This window comes from Nomascus leucogenys, chromosome 18 (genome assembly GCF_006542625.1).
Source record: "Nomascus leucogenys isolate Asia chromosome 18, Asia_NLE_v1, whole genome shotgun sequence".
Taxonomy (NCBI): domain Eukaryota; kingdom Metazoa; phylum Chordata; class Mammalia; order Primates; family Hylobatidae; genus Nomascus; species Nomascus leucogenys.
The window spans coordinates 169,247-190,197 of record NC_044398.1 but is presented as its reverse complement, the minus strand read 5'-3'; the positions used below and the strand labels follow the sequence as shown (position 1 = coordinate 190,197).

Sequence of the window (20,951 nt, the reverse complement as noted above, 5' to 3'; positions counted from 1 at the left end):
CAGCTGTGTGGCCCTGGGAAGTCCCCGTGCCTCGTCTTCAGATGAGGTCCTCACCCCCATCACTCCACCCTCCTCAGCCTTACCTGGTCCCTGGGGATTCCAGACCTGCCAGGCTGGACACTGGTTGCTTAGCAATGGGCAGGTGATCGGTTTCCATGGCAGCTGAGGGCTCGGATTCCTGTCTTGGGGTGGCGGCCAGTGGGAGACACTGAATTCAGTTCCGCCTGATCCAGACACACCCTACCCTCTGGGCCTCCAGCCCAAAGTCACAGAGAGGCCTTGAAGCATGGACTCCCCTCCCTGGGGGCTTAGAAACTGAAAGTGGAGAACGCTTTCCTTCTGGCCTGTAGCCAGGAACAGGAGCCCTGACCCTTGGCCGAGAGGAGGCGAGTCCCTGGGGCCCCCCCTTGCATCCCTCCCAACTCGCAGCGTGGCCCAGGCAGCCGTGTTTCTAGAAGGAATTTGCAGGACTGTGAGCTAGGGCTGGCGTCAGATCATGGCAGGGAGTCGTGGGGTGCTGCAATCCAGTCCTTGGAGAGTCCAACACCCCTCAGGAAATGTCAACTCAGAGAGACACAGATAAGGAAATTTGGAAAGACTTGAGAAACACATTTAGCAACATTGATTACATATATAAAATGCCACCCAGTAGAGAATACACATTCTTTTCAAACACAGAACATTGTCAGAAAGTGACCACCGTGACCAGCCTGCCAAGGAGGTTTTAGGACGGTTACAGAGTTTGTATCTTCTGCTCTGTCTTCTCTCCTCCCTGAAATTTAAAAACACCCTTCTAAATAAATTGTGGCTTCCCGTGGCAATCAATCAAACTGGGAATTAAAAACTATTTACACTTGAAAGTGAATAACATTGGCTGGGCACGGTGGCTCACGCCTGTAATCCCAGCACTTTGGGAGGCCAAGGTGGGTGGATCACCTGAGGTCTGGAGTTCGAGACCAGCCTGGCCAACGTGGTGAAACCCCCATCTCTACTAAACATACAAAAATCAGCCCGGTGTGGTGGCAGGTGCCTGTAATCCCAGCTGCTCTAGAGACTGAGGCAGGATGATTGCTTGAACCTGGAAGGTGGAGGTTGCAGTGAACTGAGATCGCGCCATTGCACTCCAGCCTGGGTAACAAGAGCGAAACTCCATCTCAAAAAGAAAAAAAAAAAAGGCCGGGCGCGGTGGCTCACGCCTGTAATCCCAGCACTTTGGGAGGCCGAGGTGGGTGGATCACGAGGTCAGGAGATCGAGACCACAGTGAAACCCCGTCTCTACTAAAAATACAAAAAATTAGCCGGGCGTGGTGGCGGGCGCCTGTAGTCCCAGCTACTCAGAGAGGCTGAGGCAGGAGAATGGCGTGAACCCCGGAGGCGGAGCTTGCAATGAGCCGAGATCGCGCCACTGCACTCCAGCCTGGGAGACAGAGCGAGACTCTGTCTCAAAAAAAAAAAAAGAAAGAAAAAAAAATCCCTGTGATGTGTGACCTCCCGTTCCTCAGGGTGGGTGGTCCTGTCTTGTAGAAGAGAAACAGGCCCTGATTCCGGGAAGGAGCAGGGGTGTCGCTCTGTGACCTTGGCCCAGTTATGTCCCTTCTTTGAACTTTCATTTTTGCTATCTTTACAACGGAAAAGAATCCCTACTTTTCAGGGTGATCGTGTGGGAGCTAGTTGGCTAAAGAATATGGAATTACAGGCCAGGTGCGGTGGCTCACGCCTGTCATCCCAGCATTTTGGGAGGCTGAGGTGGGCAGATCACTTGAGGTCAGGAGTTTGAGACCAGCCTGGCCAATATAGTGAAACCCCGTCTCTATTAAAAATACAAAAAATTAGCCAAGCATGTTGGCGCATGCCTGTAATCCCAGCTACTCAGGAGGCTGAGGCAGGAGAATTGCTTGAACGGGGGAGGCAGAGGTTGCAGTGAGCCGAGGTGGCACCACTGCACTCCAGCCTGGGCAACTCCATCTCACAAAAAAAAAAAAAAAAAAAAAAAAAAAAAATCCCAATTCATTCCTTTCCACTCTTTCTTGGTTCCTAATAAATGCTTTTGTGCTTATAAGTTTTCCTCATTGTTGGCTGGGCACGGTGGCTTACACCTGTAATCCCAGCACTTTGGGAGGCCGAGATGGGCGGATCACCTGAGGTCGGGAGTTCGAGACCGGCCTGGCCAACATGGAGAAACCTCCTCTCTACTAAAAATATAAAATTAGCCAGGCGTGGTGGCAGACACCTGTAATCCCAGCTACTAGGGAGGCTGAGGCAGGAGAATCGCTTGAAACAGGGAGGTGGAGCTTGCAGTGAGCTGAGATGGTGCCACTGCACTCCAGCCTGGGTGACACAGCGAGACTCCGTCTCAAAAAAAACCATTTTTGTCCTCCTTGTACCTGTTTGGCTGCATCCACAGATGCCCACAGGGGCTTTAATTGTCTGTCAGTTCTGACAGTGTAATCTAGTTCACGATTTCCTCTTTAGCCTGGAGGAGGATACGAGCCTTGCCCCGGTCTCCCTCCTGCCTCGAGCCATGTTACTCTCTCTGTCCCTCCTGCCTGGAGCTGCGCCATTCTCTCTGTCTCTCCTTGTACAGTGGTCCATGCTGTGGACGGCACCGCCGAGAACGGGATCCACCCCCTCAGCTCCTCTGAGGTGGACGAACTCATCCACAAAGCGGACGAGGTCACGCTGAGCGAGGCAGGGTCCACGGCCGGGGCGGCAGAGACCCGGGGGGCCGTGGAGGAGGCAGCTCGGACCACGCCCTCCCGGCGGGAGATCACCGGTGTGCAGGCACAGCCAGGCGAGGCCACGTCCGGCCCGCCGGGGATCCAGCCCGGACAGGAGCCGCCGGTCACGATGATCTTCATGGGTTACCAGAACGTGGAGGATGAGGCCGAGACCAAGAAGGTGCTGGGCCTTCAAGACACCATCACGGCCGAGCTGGTGGTCATCGAAGACGCGGCTGAGCCCAAGGAACCTGCACCACCCAACGGCAGTGCCGCCCAGCCTCCCACGGAGGCTGCCTCCAGGGAAGAGAATCAGGCGGGGCCCGAGGCCACCACCAGCGACCCCCAGGACCTCGACATGAAGAAGCAGCGTTGTAAATGCTGCTCGATCATGTGAGCCGGCCCCCGAGACCCCGGCCCCCACCCCACACCACAGACACCCACCAGCCCGGCCCCTCCCGGCGCCTGCCCACCCTCCACCCACAGCCTCACGGCTCCAGGACTTGGCGTGTTGTTACATGTTCCTTCCGAGTTTTCTTTCGCTGGAAAGAGGGACAGGGGCCCCCACCCGTCACCACGCCCCAACACTCCCCCCAAACCAGAGCCGTGCACTTGTGCCTGGTAGGAGAGAGACAGGACAGGCCCGCTTTTCCCGAGACGAGGACCCCCCATGTCACGGCAGCTTCACAGACGCGGCTCGCGCCCACCGGGGTCCTGGCGGGTGGGGCCTGTGGCCTCCACGTGGCCCAGGCCAGCCTGCCACCCTCTGGGCCTCCCGCCTGTGCCTTTCTCTGAGGGGACACCCCACCAGAGAGGGCCCCGGGAACCGGGGGCGGGTACCGGGGCCTACTCAGGCCCTGGAAATGGGGCTCCATGGGGTTCCCTGGCCAAGGCGCTGGCCCCCCAATCTCAGGCAGTTGGGGTGAGGCCGTGCCTCTTTGGGGGCTCAAGGTCTTGGGTGGAGGACGGGCCCCTCTGCTGTCCCCCCATGCCCTGTATGGGCCCAACCAGTGGACAGTGGAGTCTGGGGGAGGGGGAACCCCAGGGACATGCCCCCACCCGGGAGGGGCCGGTAACCCCTGGGCTGTCTTCTAGATGGGGTGAACCAGGGGTCATTGACCTGCCCCCTGCACGGGGCGGGGACCAAGTGAACCACTCCTTGTCCCGAGCTCCCGCCCCCACTGGGCCCTCCTTCCTCCTGGTGCTAATTTGGGGACCCCAGGGGCCGCCCCGGCCTCTTCTCCAACCTGCTTGGACCAGGGTCCTGGGTCTTCCCAACCATACCCCAGAGATCAGGCCCCACCTGCCAGCTCTACTGGGCTTGCAGCATGTCCGGGCAGTGGAGGGAGGGACACAGCCTGGGACGGAAGCCTCTTGGGTTGGAGCAGGAGACCCTCATTTGCCACCCAGACCAATGTGAGCCTGCCCCCAGCCCCCCCTCACTGGAAGTGGCAAGGGGCTTGCCTCCTGGGGGCAGCTACACTCGTCCCCAGAGGCACATTCGTGCACATTCTCACAGACACCTTCTCACGCGTTGGCTCTGGACAACCAGGCCCCAACTTGGTCCCTGCCCTAGGGACCTCCAGCCTGGTGCCCAGTGCTCAGGCCACCCCCTGGTCCAGTCACCACCTGCAGCCTCAGCAGGGCAGGTACAGGGGCCACCTCGGATGGGAGCCTGGGTCCCTGCCTCCGCTCTGCCCCTGGGTGGCTGGGAGGAGAGGCCCTCTCGGGGGTGACCTGGGCGTCAGCCGTGGAACCCCCTCCTCCTCCCTCGAGTCTGCCCGAGTCCCTCGAGCCGCGAGCCTTCGCTGAAGTGCCCTTGCTGCCCCCTCTGCTTTTGGTGTGTGACGAGGCCCCCGATGTTCTTGATTTTCCCAGAGAAGCAAATAAACAGCGTGAACAGCCCCAGTTCCTGGAGTTCTTGCCTTTCAACCTGGCGAGGAAGGCGTGGCCAGGCCAGGGGGTGGGGCCTGCCGGCCTTTGAGCCATTAAAGGGAGGCTGAGCAGGGTTCCGGTGAGCTGGCTTCACCCGCCTGCACCCGCTCACACCTGCTGGGCTCACCCTGGGCGCCGTGGGGTGGTGGGAGGTGCTGGAATCCCCACTGTGCAGGTAAGGCCTGGCGGTAAGGGGCTACTGTGGGGGGCAGGCCTGGCTTCCTGGGGGGCCCTTGGGTTCTGCAGCCGCCCCCTCCTGTCCTTTGTTCCTCCCTTTGCTGGGCTTACAGCCCCTGGGTGATGACAGAGGGTCCCCTGGACACCCACAAGCTCTGCAGAGAAGCCGGCCCCTGGGAAGTACACAGGAGGCCTGGAGGGGAGGTGTCTGTAGAGACCAGCGTCACGCTCACGGGAAGGTGTCCCCCCCACCAGTTCCACTCTGTCTCACACTGTGGTCTTGGAGAAGTCGCTGCCTCCTCTGGGCCTCAATTTCCCCATCTGTAAAATAAGTCTTCGTGGCCGGGCGCGGTGGCTCACGCCTGCAATCCTAGTACTGTGGGGGGCCGAGGTGGGCGGATCACAAGGTCAAGAGATCGAGACCATCCTGGCCAACATACTGAAACCCCGTCTCTACTAAAAATACAAAAAATTAGCTGGGCGTGGTGGCTCATGCCTGTAATCCCAGCTACTCGGGAGGCTGAGGCAGGAGAATCGCTTGAACCCAGGAGGCAGAGGCTGCAGTGAGCTGAGATCGCGCCACTGCGCTCCAGCCTGGGCGACAGAGCGAGACTCTGTCTCAAATAAAATAAAATAGGCCTTCGGAGCCCTGAGTGGGAGGCCAGGCTCAGCCTGGGTATGGAATGTCTCCACGGTGCCCCCAGCTCATGGGCGATCCAGCCTCCCCCTGTTGGGGCCTCAGTTTTCCCCGATGAGGTGGTGAGTGTGGTGGAGAGTATGGATGAGGGAACTCAGGTTCCAATTCCAGCCTAACCCCGGGCCATTCCTGGGGCGCGATTTTAAGCTTTCTGTACCTCAGTTTCCTTATCTACAAGCCAGGGAGAAAAGGATGTGAAGGGGGTGGTGGGAGGCGCCGTGAGACCTCGCGCCCTGAGCTTTCACACACCCAGCAGCGTTAGGTGCCACGCTGTCCTTTGGGGGCCCTTTATCCAGATCTGTCCTTAAACACCCCTATCCTGGCCGGGCGCCGTGGCTCACGCCTGTAATCCCAGCACTTTGGGAGGCTGAGGTGGGGGGTGGGGGATCACCTGAGGTCAGGAGTTCAAGACCAGCCTGGCTAACATGGCAAAACCCTGTCTCTACTAAAAATACAAAATTAGCTAGGCGTGGTGGCTCATGCCAGTAATCCCAGCTACTCAGGAAGCTGAGGCAGGAGAATTGCTTGAACAGGGGAGGTTGCCGTGAGCCGAGATCGTGCCACTGCCCTCCAGCCTGGGCGACAAGAGCGAGACTCCGTCTCAAAAAAAACAGCACAAAAAAAGCACCCCATCCTGAGCAGCCCTGCTGGATTCAGAGCTGGGGAACTTTTTACTCGAAGAAGAGACTGAGGTTCAGAGGGGCTCCACAAGCAGCCAACGGGTAGGTCAAGACAGAGCCCCAGCCTGGGGAACTGAAGTCCCCACCCCCTCAGCTGTGTTCCCTACCCTCATAGACGGCGCTAGGCCCAGTGGCCCGACTTCCCCACAGATGCTGGGCTCCCCACAGTCCCAGCAAGGCCTCTGCGCCTTGACCAAGAATCCAGGAGGACCATGGGCGCCTGAGGGCCTCTGCGTCCCCATCTCTCAGGGGGGCCTGGGTCTTTTGATGGCCTCTGCGGTTCTTTTTTTTTTTTTGAGTTGAAGTTTTGCTCTTGTCGCCCAGGCTGGAGTGCAGTGGCGTGATCTCGGCTCACTGCAACCTCCACCTCTTGGGTTCAAGCGATTCTTCTGCCTCAGCCTCCCAAGTAGCTGGGATTATAGTAGTGTGCCATCACGCCCCGCTAAGTTTTGTATTTTTAGTAGAGACGAGGTTTCGCCATGTTGGCCAGGCTGATCTCGAACTCCTGGCCTCAAGTGATCCGCCCACCTCAGCCTCCCAAAGTGCTGGGGATGACAAGCGTGAGCCACCGCACCCGGCCCCCTCATATGGTTTTTTTATGTGGATGGGGCCTGGGGAATTCCTCCCTGCAGCCCTGAGGGAGCCTGGGTGTGATGTTCCCCCACGTCCCGGAGGAGAAAACAGGGCGAAGAGAGGTCAGGTGGGATCAGAACTCAGGCCACACCGAACCCCCCAGAGTCTGCCAAACCTGGTTTATGCAAGAAGGGGGCTGTCTAGGGGAGTTGCCCCAAGGGGTGGGCTGGGCCAGAAGGCACGGACGGGATTGGGACCCAGCCCCTCCGACCCCCCAGGAGACACAGGCCACTGTGGACGCTGAGCTGCTATGTGGCCCTGGGCACCTGCTGACCCTGTCTGAGTGGTGCTGAGAGGCGGCGGGAGGGCCAGGCAGCCGAGGGAGGTTTCGGCTGAGTTCTGGCTCCTCGGGGCCGCCTGGAGGCCCTGGGGGAGGAGGAGCAGCCCGCAGCGGGCACAGTGCCCGCCCTTGCCCGGTCTGGTATCCTCTTTCTCCCTCCTCCTCCTCTGGACTTTGTTTCCTGATCCCAGGTGGGGCTGGGGGGAGGGGGCACACCTGCCTCCCCTGGGTGGGGCCTCTGTCCCCTGGCAACCTGGCGGGCAGGGCAGAGCTGGGAGGCCTCTGTGCCCATCGAGGAGCCAGAGCTGAGGCTGCAGGCTGTGGAGCCAGGAGCCGGCGGGTGAGGCTGGGGGCGCCCCGGGCCGGGCCGGGCCGGGCGGGGATTCTGCGTGGGGTGGTTGGATCCACATTTGGCGTGGGGGTGTCGTGTGTCTGTGGGCGGGGTCTGCTTGCCTGGGGGCACTTGGGATCCAGGGAGGCCCCCTGCCCCACACCATCACTCTCGGAGCCTCCCTGGGGCGCCGTTCCCTCTGCCCCCGCTAGGTGCTCTGGGGCCTCAAGGGCACCCATTGGGAAAGCAGAGGCCCTTGTCCCTGAACTCTGCCGGGACTTTTGAACCCCAAATCCCAGAACCCTCCAAGGGAGGGGCCGGGTTGGCATCCCCATGGTCAGAGGCCAGAGGGGCCCCTCCATGGTCCTGGGAATTCCAGAGGCTTCTACCTACCACCAGGCCCCTGACTGGGAGGCTCTGGGCAGTAAACAGCCCCGTGGGGCTGGGGGCTGGTTTGGGGACACGGAGGAGGGTGGCTGAGTGCAGGTGGAAGCAGCCTCAGGCCGGGCTGGGGACTTGGCCTGGGTCCTCGGGTGGGGGCGAGGTAGTAGCCTGGGATCCCGGGCAGCCAGCAGGGACTCAGCCCAACCTCTGCCGGTGGAGCTCCGCCCAGGAGCCCAAGGAGCTAAGATGACTCAAGGGTAACTGCAACCCCGACGGATGGGAAAAAGGAACCGGGCCCTCCCTGCTGCACGGCCTCCTTGTCTGAGTCTTGGCCCCACAAGGGAACCTTTGCCCCTCAGATGGAGCCAACTGGCTGATGAGGAAGGAGGTGCGGCACCAGGGTCCATAAACCCAGTTTCATTCTGGTATCAACAGGGTACAGGGTGGGGCTGGGAGGAGTAACCCAGGGGGCTTCCTGTAGGAGGAGGTGATTTGGAGCAAAGTCTGAAAACTGCCTTCAGACACTTGCTCTGTCATTGCTGTGTGACCTCAGATGAGCAGGTTCTCCTCTCTGGGTCTCAGCTCCCTCTCTCGAAAACCGGAGTTGAAAACGGTTCCAAGGTGTTGCAGGAAGTCTCAGGACGCCGAGGTCCTTAGCCACCACGGGGCCCTGCAGGGGCCACCTTCCGTCCGGGGGCTCTTCCCCCGAGGGGCAGCACCGCTGCCCAAGAATGCCAGTCGTGAGTGCCGCCGTGGATCCAGGGGTTTTTTTGGCCAACACAGTGAAACCCCATCTCTACTAAAAATACAAAAATTAGCCGGGCGTGGTGGCGGGCGCCTCTAGTCCCAGCTACTCGGGAGACTGAGGCAGGAGAATGGCGTGAACCCGGGAGGCAGAGGTTGCAGTGAACGGAGATTGTGCTACTGCACTCCAGCCTGGGTGACAGAGCAAGACTCCATCTCAAAAAAAAAGCAGGGGGTGGGGGGTGGGCACTGAGGCACAGGCAGCAGGGGAGGGGGCCTAGTGGCCTTGAACCCAAGAGCTGGACCCTGGGCTCCACCCGCTGGCTTTGGTGAATCACTGGGGAGAAATGCGTAGAGGAGGATGCCGTGCCTTCATTCCCACCCCACCCCACCCCACCCCACCCCACCGGGAGACCCGGCACCTGCTGGAGGCTGGGCGGACGGCTCCCTTTCTCCCGGAGTTGACATCTGATGTGGGTTATAAATCCCGCTGTGTAAACGTCTGTCCACTCACTCAGCAAACATTCCTACACCCGCCCTCCCCGGGGAGCTCCAGGGTGCAGGGCGTGCATCTGCCCAGCCCTTCAGGGCCAGAAGGCACTGTGGGGCCAGTCTGCATTCCGCAATAAGCCCAACCCCCACGTCTGAGCAGCTGGGATGAGTGGTGTTTGCTCAGCCAGTATTTATTAGGTGCCTGCTGTATACCAGACTCTGGGCTGCAGGAAGGATGCTGACCTGTGGCCACAGCAGGAGAGAGCGAGGCCTGGGCTGACGGTTTTGGGTGGGAGAAGGCAAGGCCTTCCGTGAGCTGGGCAGGCGGCGTCCACGGAGGAGGAGGCCTCAGGTCAGGGGAGGCATCTGTGCGTCACACTTTGGGAGGAAGCTCCGCTGTTCGTGTGGGATTTATTCACCAATGCCGCCTGGCTGTCAATGTGTCCCCTATTTTAGTTTCTGACATTTGATACGCACGGAAGATTGCATGACACATTGCGTGTAGTTTCAACACGGCTCCCCACAATCTCTCCACTTTATGCTGTTTGATGCCACTTTCCAGTTCAGAGAGGGGCTGAGTTTTTCTTTTTTTTTCTTTTTTTTTTTTTCTTTTTGAGGCGGAGTCTCGCTCTGTCACCAGGCTGGAGTGCAGTGGCGCAATCTCGGCTCCCTGCAAGCTCCACCTCTTGGGTTCACAGCATTCTCCTGCCTCAGCCTCCTGGGACTGGAGGCGCCCGCCACCACGCCCGGCTGATTTTTTTTTTTTTTTGTATTTTTAGTAGAGACGGGGTTTCACCGTGTTAGCCAGGATGGTCTCGATCTCCTGACCTCGTGATCCGCCAAGGTGCTGGGATTACAGGCGTGAGCCACTGTGCCCGGCCGACCCGGTCTGTTTTAAAAAAAAAAAAAAAATGCTGCTGGTTGGTGTAAAGGCAGCAGATCTAAATGATAGCCTTGGTGGGCCTGGGAGCGGCAGTCCTGCTTTTTGGGGGTTTGTTTGTTTTTCTTTTGAGACCAGGGGCTTTCTCTGTCACCAGGCTGGAGTGCAATGGCACAATCTCAGCTCACTGCAACCTCCACCTCACAGGTTCAAGTGATTCTGCCACCTCAGCCTCCCGAGTAGCTGGGATTACAAGCCTGAGCCCCTGTGCCCAGCCAACAGTGCTTTCTTTAGGAGTCAGGAGAAGCTCAAGCTTTTGAGGTCCCTGCGTCTTCAGGTGAAGCTTCCTTTCCTCAACTATAAAAGATGATGCCTGCTGGACACGGCGGCTCACGCCTGTAATCCCTGCACTTTGGGAGGCCAAGGCAGGTGGATCACCTGAAGTCAGGAGTTCAAGACCAGCCTGGCCAATATGGTGAAACAAATCTCTACTAAAAATACAAAAATTGGCCGGGTGTCCTGGCCGGGCGCGGTGGCTCACACCTGTAATCCCAGCACTTTGAGAGGCCAAGGTGGGAGGATCACGATATCAGGAGATGGAGACCATCCTGGCTAATACAGTGAAACCCCGTCTCTACTAAAAATACAAAAAATTAGCCGGGCGTGGTGGCAGGCGCCTGTAGTCCCAGCTACTCGGGAGGCTGAGGCAGGAGAATGGTGTGAACCTGGGAGGTGGAGCTTGCAGTGATCCGAGATCGCGCCACTGCACTCCAGCCTGGGTGACAGAGCAAGACTCTGTCTCAAAAAAAAGAAAAAATTAGCTGGGCGTGGTGGTGGGCGCCTGTAATCCCAGCTACCCAGGAGGCTGAGGCAGGAGAATTGCTTGAACCTGGGAGGTGGAGGTTGCAGTGAGCTGAGATCATGCTACTGCACTCCAGCCTGGGCATCGCAGCGAGACTCCATCTCAAAACAAAAAGACGATGCTTAAGACGGGTGCTGGGTACAAGGCCTGACATGAAGGAGGTGTTCAGATGATGGCTCTGGGGGAGGGGCAATCTGGGTTACTTCCTGGAGGAGGTGTCCGTGGGCTTCAGCAGAGGAAGCTGTGGATAAGCAGAAACAGGCGGCCTCGAGACAGAGAGAGCTGCAGGTGGAGGAGGAGGGAGAGGTTTGGCGTGGAGGAGGAGGGCCTGGTTTGGGGTGGAGATGCCCACAGAAATTGGGGTTTTGTGCTAAGGCCAGGAGCAGGGTGTGAGAACCGTGCCCTGCAGATGCCAGGAGCCACAGAAGCGTGCGAGCAGGTGTGTGACCTTCGGGAAGGCTCCTGGAACTGAGCCCAGCCGCAACCTGGACCCTTGGGAGAGGGCTGAGAGCCTGAAGGCACCGGGTCAGGGTGTCACCCGCAGGCTCCACGGCCCCATCTGGGCCCAGAGGGACAAGGTCCACGGTGTTCCTTTGCCCATCCTGGCTTTATGGCGACAAGGCCCAGGCGGGGATGTTGTCTCAGATGGGACAAGGTGTCCAGCTGGGCAGGGCAGGGTGGAGAACCAGGATGTGGGAGCCGGGAAACTGGAGTTGCTGTCAGTCCTTCTCTCTGGGCCTCAGTTTCTCCATGTGACATCCCTCAGCAAGGGGCCATCTGTAATTGTCAGATGGAAAAACTCCACACCAGGAGTCTCAGAGTGAGCTCAGGGTGGAAAGCGTCGGTGCACAGGACATGCAGAGAAATATGGCGTGGCCCAGGAAGGCTTCAAAGATCAAGGCTAAGGCCAGGCGCGGTGGCTCACGCCTGTAATCCCAGCACTTTGGGAGGCCGAGGAGGGTGGATCACCTGAGGTCGGGTGTTCAAGACTAGCCTGGCCAACATGACCAAACCCCATCTCTACTAAAAATCCAAAAAAAAAAAATTAGCCAAGCATGATGGCAGACGCCTGTAATCCCAGCTACTCGGGAGGCTGAGGTAGGAGACTCGCTTGAACCCGGGAGGCAGAGGTTGTGGTGAGCTGAGATCACGCCATTGCACTCCAGCCTGGGCAACAAGAGCAAAACTCCGTCTCAAAATAAAATCATAAATAAAAATTTAAAAAGGCTGGACACCTGTAATCCCAACACTTTGGGAGGCCGAGGCAGGCAGATCACAAGATCAGGAGTTCGAGACCAGCCTGGCCAACATGGTGAAACCCCGTCTCTACTAAAAATGCAAAAATTAGCCGGGTGTGGCGGCGCACGCATTTAGTCCCAGTTACTCAGGAGGATGAGGCAGGAGAATCACTTGAACCCAGGAGATGGAGGTTGCAGTGAGCCAAGATCGTGCCACTGCACTCCAGGCTGGGCGACAGAGCGAGACTCCAGCTCAAAAAAAAAAAAAAAAAAAAAAATCAAGGCTGAGGTGGACTCCACAGGGCAGGTGTGTGTGTCTGGGAGATGAGCTGGGCAGGGCACCCTGATTTTAATGGGCTGCAAATGTTAGATACATATAATGTGAGTTGTTGCTGTAGTAACAGGGCATTCGGAGATTCAGATGCAGTTGGAATCAGGGAGCTTCAACGTTTTCAGGATGCTTTGCTGGTGTTGGGGTTGCTGTGAAGCAAGCTGTACCCACTGGGGGCACTTACGCCCCCAGCAATTCATTATCTCATCCCATCTGCCTAACAAGACCAGCAGGAAGAGGGTCTCATCTTCTACGTTAATTGTAAAGTCCCAGGGTCTCATGTCATTGGCTAGACTGGGTCACATGCTCATCTCTGAACCAATTACAGAGGCCAGAGGGTGAAATGCTGTCACTGGCTGGACGAGGTCGCTTACCCATCTTTGAACCAATCACAGAGGCCAGAGGGTGGGATGCTCTGATTGGCCAGGCTGAGTTACTCACCCATCCCTTAGCCAATCACAGAGATTAGACAATGGACTGCTCTGAGTGGCTGGACTGTGTCGCTTAAGCACCCCTAAACCAATCACAGAGGTTAGAGAATGGGATGCTCTGACTGGCTGGACTGTGTCACCCCTAAACCAATCACGGAGGTTAGAGAATGGGCTGCTCTGATTGGCTGGAGTGTGTCACCCCTTAAACCAATCACGGAGGTTAGAGAATGGGCTGCTGTGATTGGCTGGACTGTGTCACCCCCTAAACCAATCACGGAGGTTAGAGAATGGGCTGCTCTGATTGGCTGGACTGTGTCACTTACTCACCCCTAAACCCATCACAAAGGCCATTCGATGGACACTTTGCCCTTTGGGGGACTGGAAGCTGTTCCTCTCCGTAGGTGCTCTGACTTGATGGCCCTCATTTCCTTCTCCTCCCTCAGTGAGCCCAGAGGTCTCCACCCCACGGGAGGAAGGTTGAGGCCAAGACCCCGAAGAGATGGACCGCATGACCAGATACCCCATCCTGGGCATCCCAGAGGCACACCGTGGCACCGGCCTGGTGCTGGATGGAGACACCAGCTACACATACCATCTGGTGTGCACGGGCCCGGAGGCCAGCGGCTGGGGCCAGGATGAGCCGCAGATATGGCCCACTGACCACAAGGCCCAGCAGGGCGTGCTGAGGCAGGGGGTGTCCTACAGCGTGCAAGCCTACCCGGGCCAGCCGTCCCCACGGGGGCTCCACTCGGAGACCGGGGAGGACGAGGGTTTGAAGGTTTACCGCCTGGGCGCCAGGGATGCCCACCAGCGACGTCCAACATGGGCACTCCACCCAGAGGACAGGGAGGACGAGGAGATGAAGATTTACCGCCTGGATGCTGGGGACACCGTCCCCAGGAGGCTGTGTAACCTGGAGCGGGAGCGCTGGGCCGTCATCCAGGGCCAGGCAGTCAGGAAGAGCGGCACGGTGGCCACACTCCAGGGCACTCCTGACCACGGAGACCCCAGGACCCCCGGCCCACCTCGGTCCACGCCCCTGGAGGAGAACGTGGTTGACAGGGAGCAGATTGACTTCCTGGCAGCGAGACAGCAGTTCCTGAGTCTGGAGCAGGCGAACAAGGAGGTCCCTCGTAGCTCCCCGGCCAGGGGGGCCCCCGCAGGCGCATCCCCAGGGGTCAGCCAGGCCCCCAAGGCTTTCAACAAGCCCCACCTGGCCAACGGGCACGTAGTTCCCATCAAGCCCCAGGTGAAGGGGGTGGTCAGGGAAGAGAACAAGGTGCGTGCTGTGCCCGCCTGGGCCAGTGGTCAAGTTGCGGATGACCCTGGCTCCCTGGCCCCAGTGGAGTCCCCGGGGACCCGCAAGGAGACGCCCATCGAGCGGGAGATCCGTCTGGCTCAGGAGCGTGAGGCAGACCTGCGAGAGCAGAGGGGAATTCGGCGGGGAACCAGCCACCAGGAGCTGGTGGAAATCCCCACCAGGCCACTGCTGACCAAGGTGAGCCTGATCACAGCCCCACGGCGGGAGAGAGGGCGCCCGTCCCTCTACGTGCAGCGGGACATGGTACAGGAGACACAGCGCGAGGAAGACCACCGGCGGGAAGGCCTGCACGTGGGCCGGGCGACACCCGACTGGGTCTCGGAGGATCCCCAGCCTGGACTCCGGAGACTCCTCAGCTCGGACTCCGTCCTCCAACCGACCCCAGATGCCTGGGCGGCCGAACCAGCTCCAGAAGTGAGGAAGGTGAACCGCATTCCACCTGATGCGTACCAGCCGTACCTGAACCCCGGGACGCCCCAGCTAGAATTCTCAGCCTTCGGAGCATTCGGCAAGCCCAGCAGTCCCTCCACAGTGGAGGCCAAGGCTGCGACTTCACCAAAGGCCACGATGTCCCCGAGGCATCTCTCAGAATCCTCTGGAAAACCCCTGAGTGCAAAGCAAGAGCCGTCGAAGCCCCCTCGGGGATCCCTGCAAGCCAACGGGGGTGTCGTGCGGGGGGAGTACTTCCGCCTGCATCCTCTGCGGTTCAGGGCTCCAGACGAGCCCCAGCAGGCCCAAGTCTCCCATGTCTGGGGCTGGGAGGTGGCTGGGGCCCCGGCGCTGAGGCTGCAGAAGTCCCAGTCGTCTGATCTGCTGGAGAGGGAGGTGGAGAGCGTCCTGCGCCGGGAGCGAGAGGTGGCAGAGGAGCGGAGGAATGCTCTCTTCCCAGAGGTCTTCTCCCCAACGCCAGATGAGAACTGTGACCAGGACTCCAGGAGCTCTTCCCAGGCATCCGGTGAGAAGGGGCTGCAGGGAGGGGCTGCTTGGCTCAAGGTCTCCGAGGTTGGAGCAGGGGAGGGTGGAGAGGTGGAGTTCGAGGCTGTGGAAGGGCTGGGGGTGGGGAGACATCCCCTCCTGACTGTTCATCCCCTCAGTCTGCTGGTTTGTCTGTCTGTCTATCAAAAATGTAGATTTTGGAGAGAAGTGTCAACTTTACCTTAGGGCTTTTGCTTTATGGATTTGGATGCCTTGTTGTTAGGCACGTAAATGTTCATATATGTTTTGTGTGTTTTTGTTTTTCGGTTTTTGGTTTTTTTTTTTGAGACGGAGTCTCGCTCTGTCGCCCAGGCTGGAGTGTAATGGTGCAATCTCGGCTCACTGCAGGCTCCGCCTCCCGGGTTCAAGTGATTCTCCTACCTCAGCCTCCTGAGTAGCTGGGATTACAGGCACCTGCCCGCACTCCCAGCTAATTTTTGTATTTTTAGTAGAGACAGCTTTCATCATGTTGGCCAGGCTGGTCTCAAACTCCTGACCTCAGGCGATCCACCCTGCCTTGGCCTCCCAAAGCGCTGGGATTATAAGCATGAGCCACCATGCCCGGCCTGTTCCTATATATTTATGCTCTTGGACAATTGCACCTTTTTGTCAGTGTGAAATATTCCTTGTGTCACTTTTAATGTTCTTCACCTTGCGTGTTGGCCCATCTGTATGTCCAGTTTCTCCTGACTGGCTACTTTGGTCAATCTGTCAGTTTCCCAGATAGTCATCTGCTCTGTCTGTCCATACACCCGTCTCCTTAGCTGCTGGCTAGAGACCCTGTCTCCCGAGCAGAGGTCTGACAAATGTTCTAATGTTCTGCCCTCCCTGCCCCCCTACAGGCATCACGGGCAGTTACTCAGTGTCTGAGTCTCCTTTCTTCAGCCCCATCCACCTGCACTCAAGCCTGGCGTGGACAGCGGAAGAGCCAGTGGACAGCGCTCCTCCCGGGCAGGGAAAGAAGGAGCAGTGGGTGAGTCTGGAACCCGTCTCTGCAGAGGCCAGGCTGAGGTCAGACAGCCCCTATTAAGGCCACAGGAGGTTCGAGCAGGACTCAAGCCTGACCTGGGTTCAAGCACTGTTCCCCTCACTGCCCCCACCCCTGGCCGTGCCTCAGTCTCCTGCAGATGTCAGGTAAAAGATGATAAACTGGGTGTCCTCGTGTCTCTGGGCTTCTGCTCGGAGAGGACATATAAGCTGGCGTCTTTGTCCCCATCAGGAGGTCATCTCCAGGATCAAAGACCAAAGCACCAACTCTGCTTGGAGGAGGAGGACAGTGGCAATTTGTCGTCGTCACCAGCATTAGTTTCTTTTCTTTTCTTTTTATTTTTTGAGACGGAGTCTTGCTCTGTTGCACAGGCTGGAGTGCACGATCTCGGCTCACTGCAACCTCTGCCTCCCGGGTTGAAGTGATTCTCCTGCCTCAGCCTCCCGAGTAGCTGGGATTACAGGCGTGAGCCACTGCGCCTGGCCACGGAGAGAGAGAGAGAGAGAAGGCAGGAGGGAGGGAGGGAAGGAAGGAACACAGCGAGGAAGGGAGGGAGGGACAGGGAGAGAGGGAGGGATGTGTTGGTCATACGCTGGCTCGGGGCTTCCAATGAACCACACCTTTAGCACCCTGGTGGTCTCACATGTCCGGGGTTAGGCAGCTCATGAACTCAGGCTTGACTCCAGGACCTACAAGCCACAGAGCTTTGCCTTACGGGTTTTGCTTTATGAATTTTGATGCCTTGTTGTTAGACACGTAATTGTTCATCTATGTTTATCCTCTTGGATGAAAGCTCCTTTTGTCAATATGAAATATTCTTCATCACTTTTAATGACATGAGGAATATTTAATGCCATGAGGACTATTATGTCTTTTTTTTTTTTTTTTTTTTTGAGATGGAGTCTCCCTCTGTCACCCAGGCTGGAGTGCAGTGGCGTGATCTTGGCTCACTGCAACCTCTGCCTCCTGGGTTCAAGCAATTCTCCTGCCTCAGCCTCCCGTGTAGCTGGGACTACAGGTGCCTGCCACCACTCCTGGCTAAAGGGAGGCTACTAGGGGGGCTCCACCTGGGAGGTGGAGGTTGCAGTGAGCCGAGATCACACCACCTCAGTCCAGCCTGGGTGACAGAGCAAGACTCAGACCCAATATAAATAAATAAATAAATAAATAAATAATAAAATAAATCATGAATGTTGGACAGAGGCTGCACTGAGGGGAACAGCATGAGGAACAGCAAGGAGGATGGCTGTGAGTCTGGGTGATCGTGGGACACGTGTTGAGACCACTCAGGGCAGGGGATGCCTTCCACTCTTCCCCAAATGGTGGCAGAGAGGGCTGCGTGGGAGCTCTGGGCAGACTCTGTACCGGGCAGGGCAGAAAGGCTGGCTGACTTGTATTCCTTTCCTGCAGTACGCTGGCATCAACCCCTCAGATGGTATCAACTCGGAGGTGAGTATGCTCCTGGGCACGAAGACTCAAGTCTTTCCCCCCCACACCTGTGCCCCTGCACACAGGGGCCAATGGAAGCCCCTTCCTCCAGGTGTGGGGATCGTATTGGGCGTCTCCTCAATTGGTCGTGTCTGCTCAGGGTGGATTTTGCTGTGATCTGCTTGTGATGTCTGCCATGGGCATGGATTAGGAGAAGACGGTCCACATGCCACCTCTCCACCACGTGGTGAAGGTTTGTGAGGTTAGACCCCAAACAAAGGCAATTTTTTTTTTCGGCGGGGGATGGAGTCTTGCTCTGTCATCCAGGCTGGAGTGCAGTGGTGTGACCTCGGCTCACTGCAACTTCCGCCTCTCAGGTTCAAGCGATTCTCCTGCCTCATCCTCCCAAGTTGCTGGGATTACAGGCACCCACCACCAGGCCCCGCTAATTTTTGTATTTTTAGCAGAGACGGGGTTTCACCATGTTGGCCAGGATGGTCTCGAACTCCTGACCTCAGGTGATCCTCCCGCCTCCACCTCCCAAAGTGCTGGGATTACAGGTGTGAGCCACCACGCCGAGCCAAAGGCACTTTCTTTGAGGGAGGGATGCATCTGAGACTATTCAAGCCAAGACCCCTCAGTCAGTTTATGGCACACATGTGTGGCCCTCCTTTTGCTTTTTCTTTACTATTTTTTATTTTTATTTTTTTGAGACAGGCTTTCACTCTGTCACCCAGGCTGGAGTGCTATGATGTGGTCCCAGCTCACTGCAGCCTTGACCTCCTGGGCTCAAGCAATCCTCCCACCTCAGCCTCCCAAGTAGGAACATAGGAATGGGCCACTACACCCAGATAGTTTATTTTTATTTATTTATTTTTTTTTGTACAGACAGAGTCTCACTAGGTTGCCCAGGCTGGTCTCGAATTCCTGCATTCAAGGGATCCTCCCACCTCAGCACACCAAATTTCTGGGATTATAGACATGAGCCACTATGCCTGACCCCTCTTTGAGCTGAATCCAAAATGCCAAATACATTGGCCGGGTGCAGTGGCTCACGCCTGTAATCTCAGCACTTTGGGAGGCCGAGGCAAGCGGATCATGAGGTCAGGAGATTGAGACCACGGTGAAACCCTGTCTCTACTAAAAATACAAACAATTAGCCAGGCACAGTGGCAGGCGTCTAGTCCCAGCTACTTGGGAGGCTGAGGCAAGAGAATGGTGTGAACCCGGGAGGCGGAGCTTGCAATCAGCCGAGATCGCGCCACTGCACTCCAGCCTGGGCGACAGAGCGAGACTCCATCTCAAAACAAAACAAAACAAAAAAAAGCCAAATACAGACATTTTTCCTGCCCTGGAGCTCAGCATGAATTAGCATATTCTTTGGTCATATTACTAGGAGTAGAGGGTTGGAAACAGAGGAGGGGATCCTACTTTACCCCTGTTCTAGGCCTCTCTAATGAATTGGCAGTTGGAGGAGACATCTCGGGGGTGTGGCTAGGACCTGGATCGGGGGAATTCATGCCTCCTTTTTGCAGGTCCTGGAAGCCATACGGGTGACCCGTCACAAGAATGCCATGGCAGAGCGCTGGGAATCCCACATCTACGCCAGTGAGGAGGATGACTGAGCCTCGGGATGGGGCGCCCACCCCCTGCCCTGCCCTGACCCTCGTGGGAACTGCCAAGACCATCGCCAAGTCCCCATCCTAGGAAATGGGTCCTAGATCCAGGATCCAAGAACCACAGCTCACCTGCCAACAATCCCGCCGTGGGCGCATTTGGGACTGTTGGGTTTTTCGTTTCCGTTTCTATCTTCCTTTAGAAATGTTTCTGCCTTTGGGGTCTAAAGCTTTTGGGGATGAAATGGGACACCTGCTGATTCTTTCTGCTTCTGAGACTTTGCCAAATGCTCTGGGTCTAAGAAAGAAGGAGACCCGCTCCTCCACTTTCGGGTATAATTTGTTTCCGCTAGTCTGAGGGCAGAGGGACCGGTCAAAGAGGGAGGCACAGATTGTAGAACCTTGAGGAGCTGCGGGTCTGAGGGAGGAGACACTCAGCTCCTCCCTCTGAGAAGTCCCAAGCTGAGAGGGGAGACCTGCCCCTTTCGAACCCTGGGAAACCATCCAGTCTGAGGGAGGAGGCCAAACTCCCAGTGCTGGGGGTCCCTGTGCAGCCCTCAAACCCTTCACCTTGGTGCACCCAGCCACACCTGGTGGGCACAAAGCTCTCACATCGATAGGATCCCATGAGGATGGTCCCCTTCACCTGGGAGAAAGAGGGCCCAGTTTAGGAGCTGGAGGGGGGTCTTTGTCCCACACCCCCAAACTGCCATGAAATAAACCCGGAGTGAGCTGCCTGCCTCGGCCCCCGCCTGGTGCGGACAAAGCCCCCTGGGCCTCCCCTGTCTGTTTCATTTTCTTGGCGACATTAGGTTCCACCCCGCTAGGCCGTGAGCCTGTGGGGCTGTCAGGTTCCCATAGGGGGTTCCCAGCGTCTGCATGCAGTAGGTGCTTAGCTGATGCTTGTTGAGTGACTGACAATTGATCATGGAGAGGCACCTTTAGCAACACCAGGCCTGGGGCCCAGCCTCACCAGCGCAGCTCCTCCAGCCACGTCTCACCACGTCCCTCGCAGTACCCAGGGTGCTTATTAAGCATTTGCTGAATCCCTCGATGCTCTGGTCTCGGAGGAGGCTAGAGGGTCATTAATTCGGCTCCGCATGTATACCAGGCTCACATCCAGGGAAGCCAGGTCCTACTGGTCAGAGGCGTGGGCGCTGGACCCAGGTCCTGGCTCTGCTGCCTGCTGTGTGGCCTTGGGTGAGGGGGGTCCTCTCACTGCCCCATGCCTCAGTTTCCCTCTGACACACAGGGATAAGGATAGGACCAGGCTCCCGGGTAGTAGGAGGAGCTAATTTACGTAAAGCTCTCAGCACGTGGGGACCATTGACTGTCGGATTCAGTGCCTGATGGCAGGGGCGTGTCCTCAGACACCCCCCAAAGCAGGCCTCGGCCCCAAGGCTCCCCTAACCCTGCTGGGAGCAGCGGGTGTTAATTACACCCAGGCCAGTGTCTCCTCCTTGGCTGCTCACTGTCCACTGCGCTGCCGCAGGGAAAACCGCGCAGTGACTATTTTAAGAATCCATCTTAAAGGCGGCCCACGCCGGGCCCAGGCAGGCAGATGTGGAACCGAAATAGCTGGGCAGTGGGGGCTGTGGGGACCCTGGGGAGGCCGGGGAAGGAGGCAGAGGGGCTGCGTCTGGGCAGAGCAGAGACTGAGGGAGGAGGGAGAGCCCCTGTCTTCAGGGAGACGCAGTCTGACGGAGGAGGCATCTGCCCTCAGGGAGACCCCAGTCTGATGGAGGAGGCAGGTTATGTGCCCATAGAAGGCGCCTCAGTGGCCATAGTGGGTGACTTATTTCACGTCAGGG

General features: G+C 57.8%; 2 protein-coding genes across 4 annotated transcripts in view; both read left to right on the top strand.

Annotated features, from left to right (window-relative positions):
- Nucleotides 1–4,625, top strand: part of PALM (paralemmin) — a 39,048-nt gene extending 34,423 nt beyond the window's left edge. For 2 of the 3 annotated variants that reach the window (XM_030798021.1, XM_030798020.1), the window contains one exon: nucleotides 2,585–4,603. In XM_030798021.1, the coding sequence (XP_030653881.1) occupies nucleotides 2,585–3,114 (530 nt within the window). In that variant the 3' untranslated portion in view covers nucleotides 3,115–4,603. Of the gene's footprint in view, nucleotides 1–2,584 lie in introns of all 3 variants that reach the window. The other variant, XM_030798019.1, reaches the window with a different exon arrangement.
- Nucleotides 4,626–7,399: 2,774 nt separating this feature from the next.
- MISP (mitotic spindle positioning) lies at nucleotides 7,400–19,877 on the top strand. Its single transcript, XM_030798018.1, has 5 exons — nucleotides 7,400–7,459; nucleotides 13,256–15,088; nucleotides 15,951–16,081; nucleotides 17,507–17,545; nucleotides 19,060–19,877. The coding sequence occupies exons 2-5, from the start codon at nucleotides 13,312–13,314 to the stop codon at nucleotides 19,147–19,149; spliced, it is 2,037 nt and encodes a 678-aa protein (XP_030653878.1). The 5' UTR covers nucleotides 7,400–7,459; nucleotides 13,256–13,311; the 3' UTR covers nucleotides 19,150–19,877.
- Nucleotides 19,878–20,951: the final 1,074 nt, after the last annotated feature.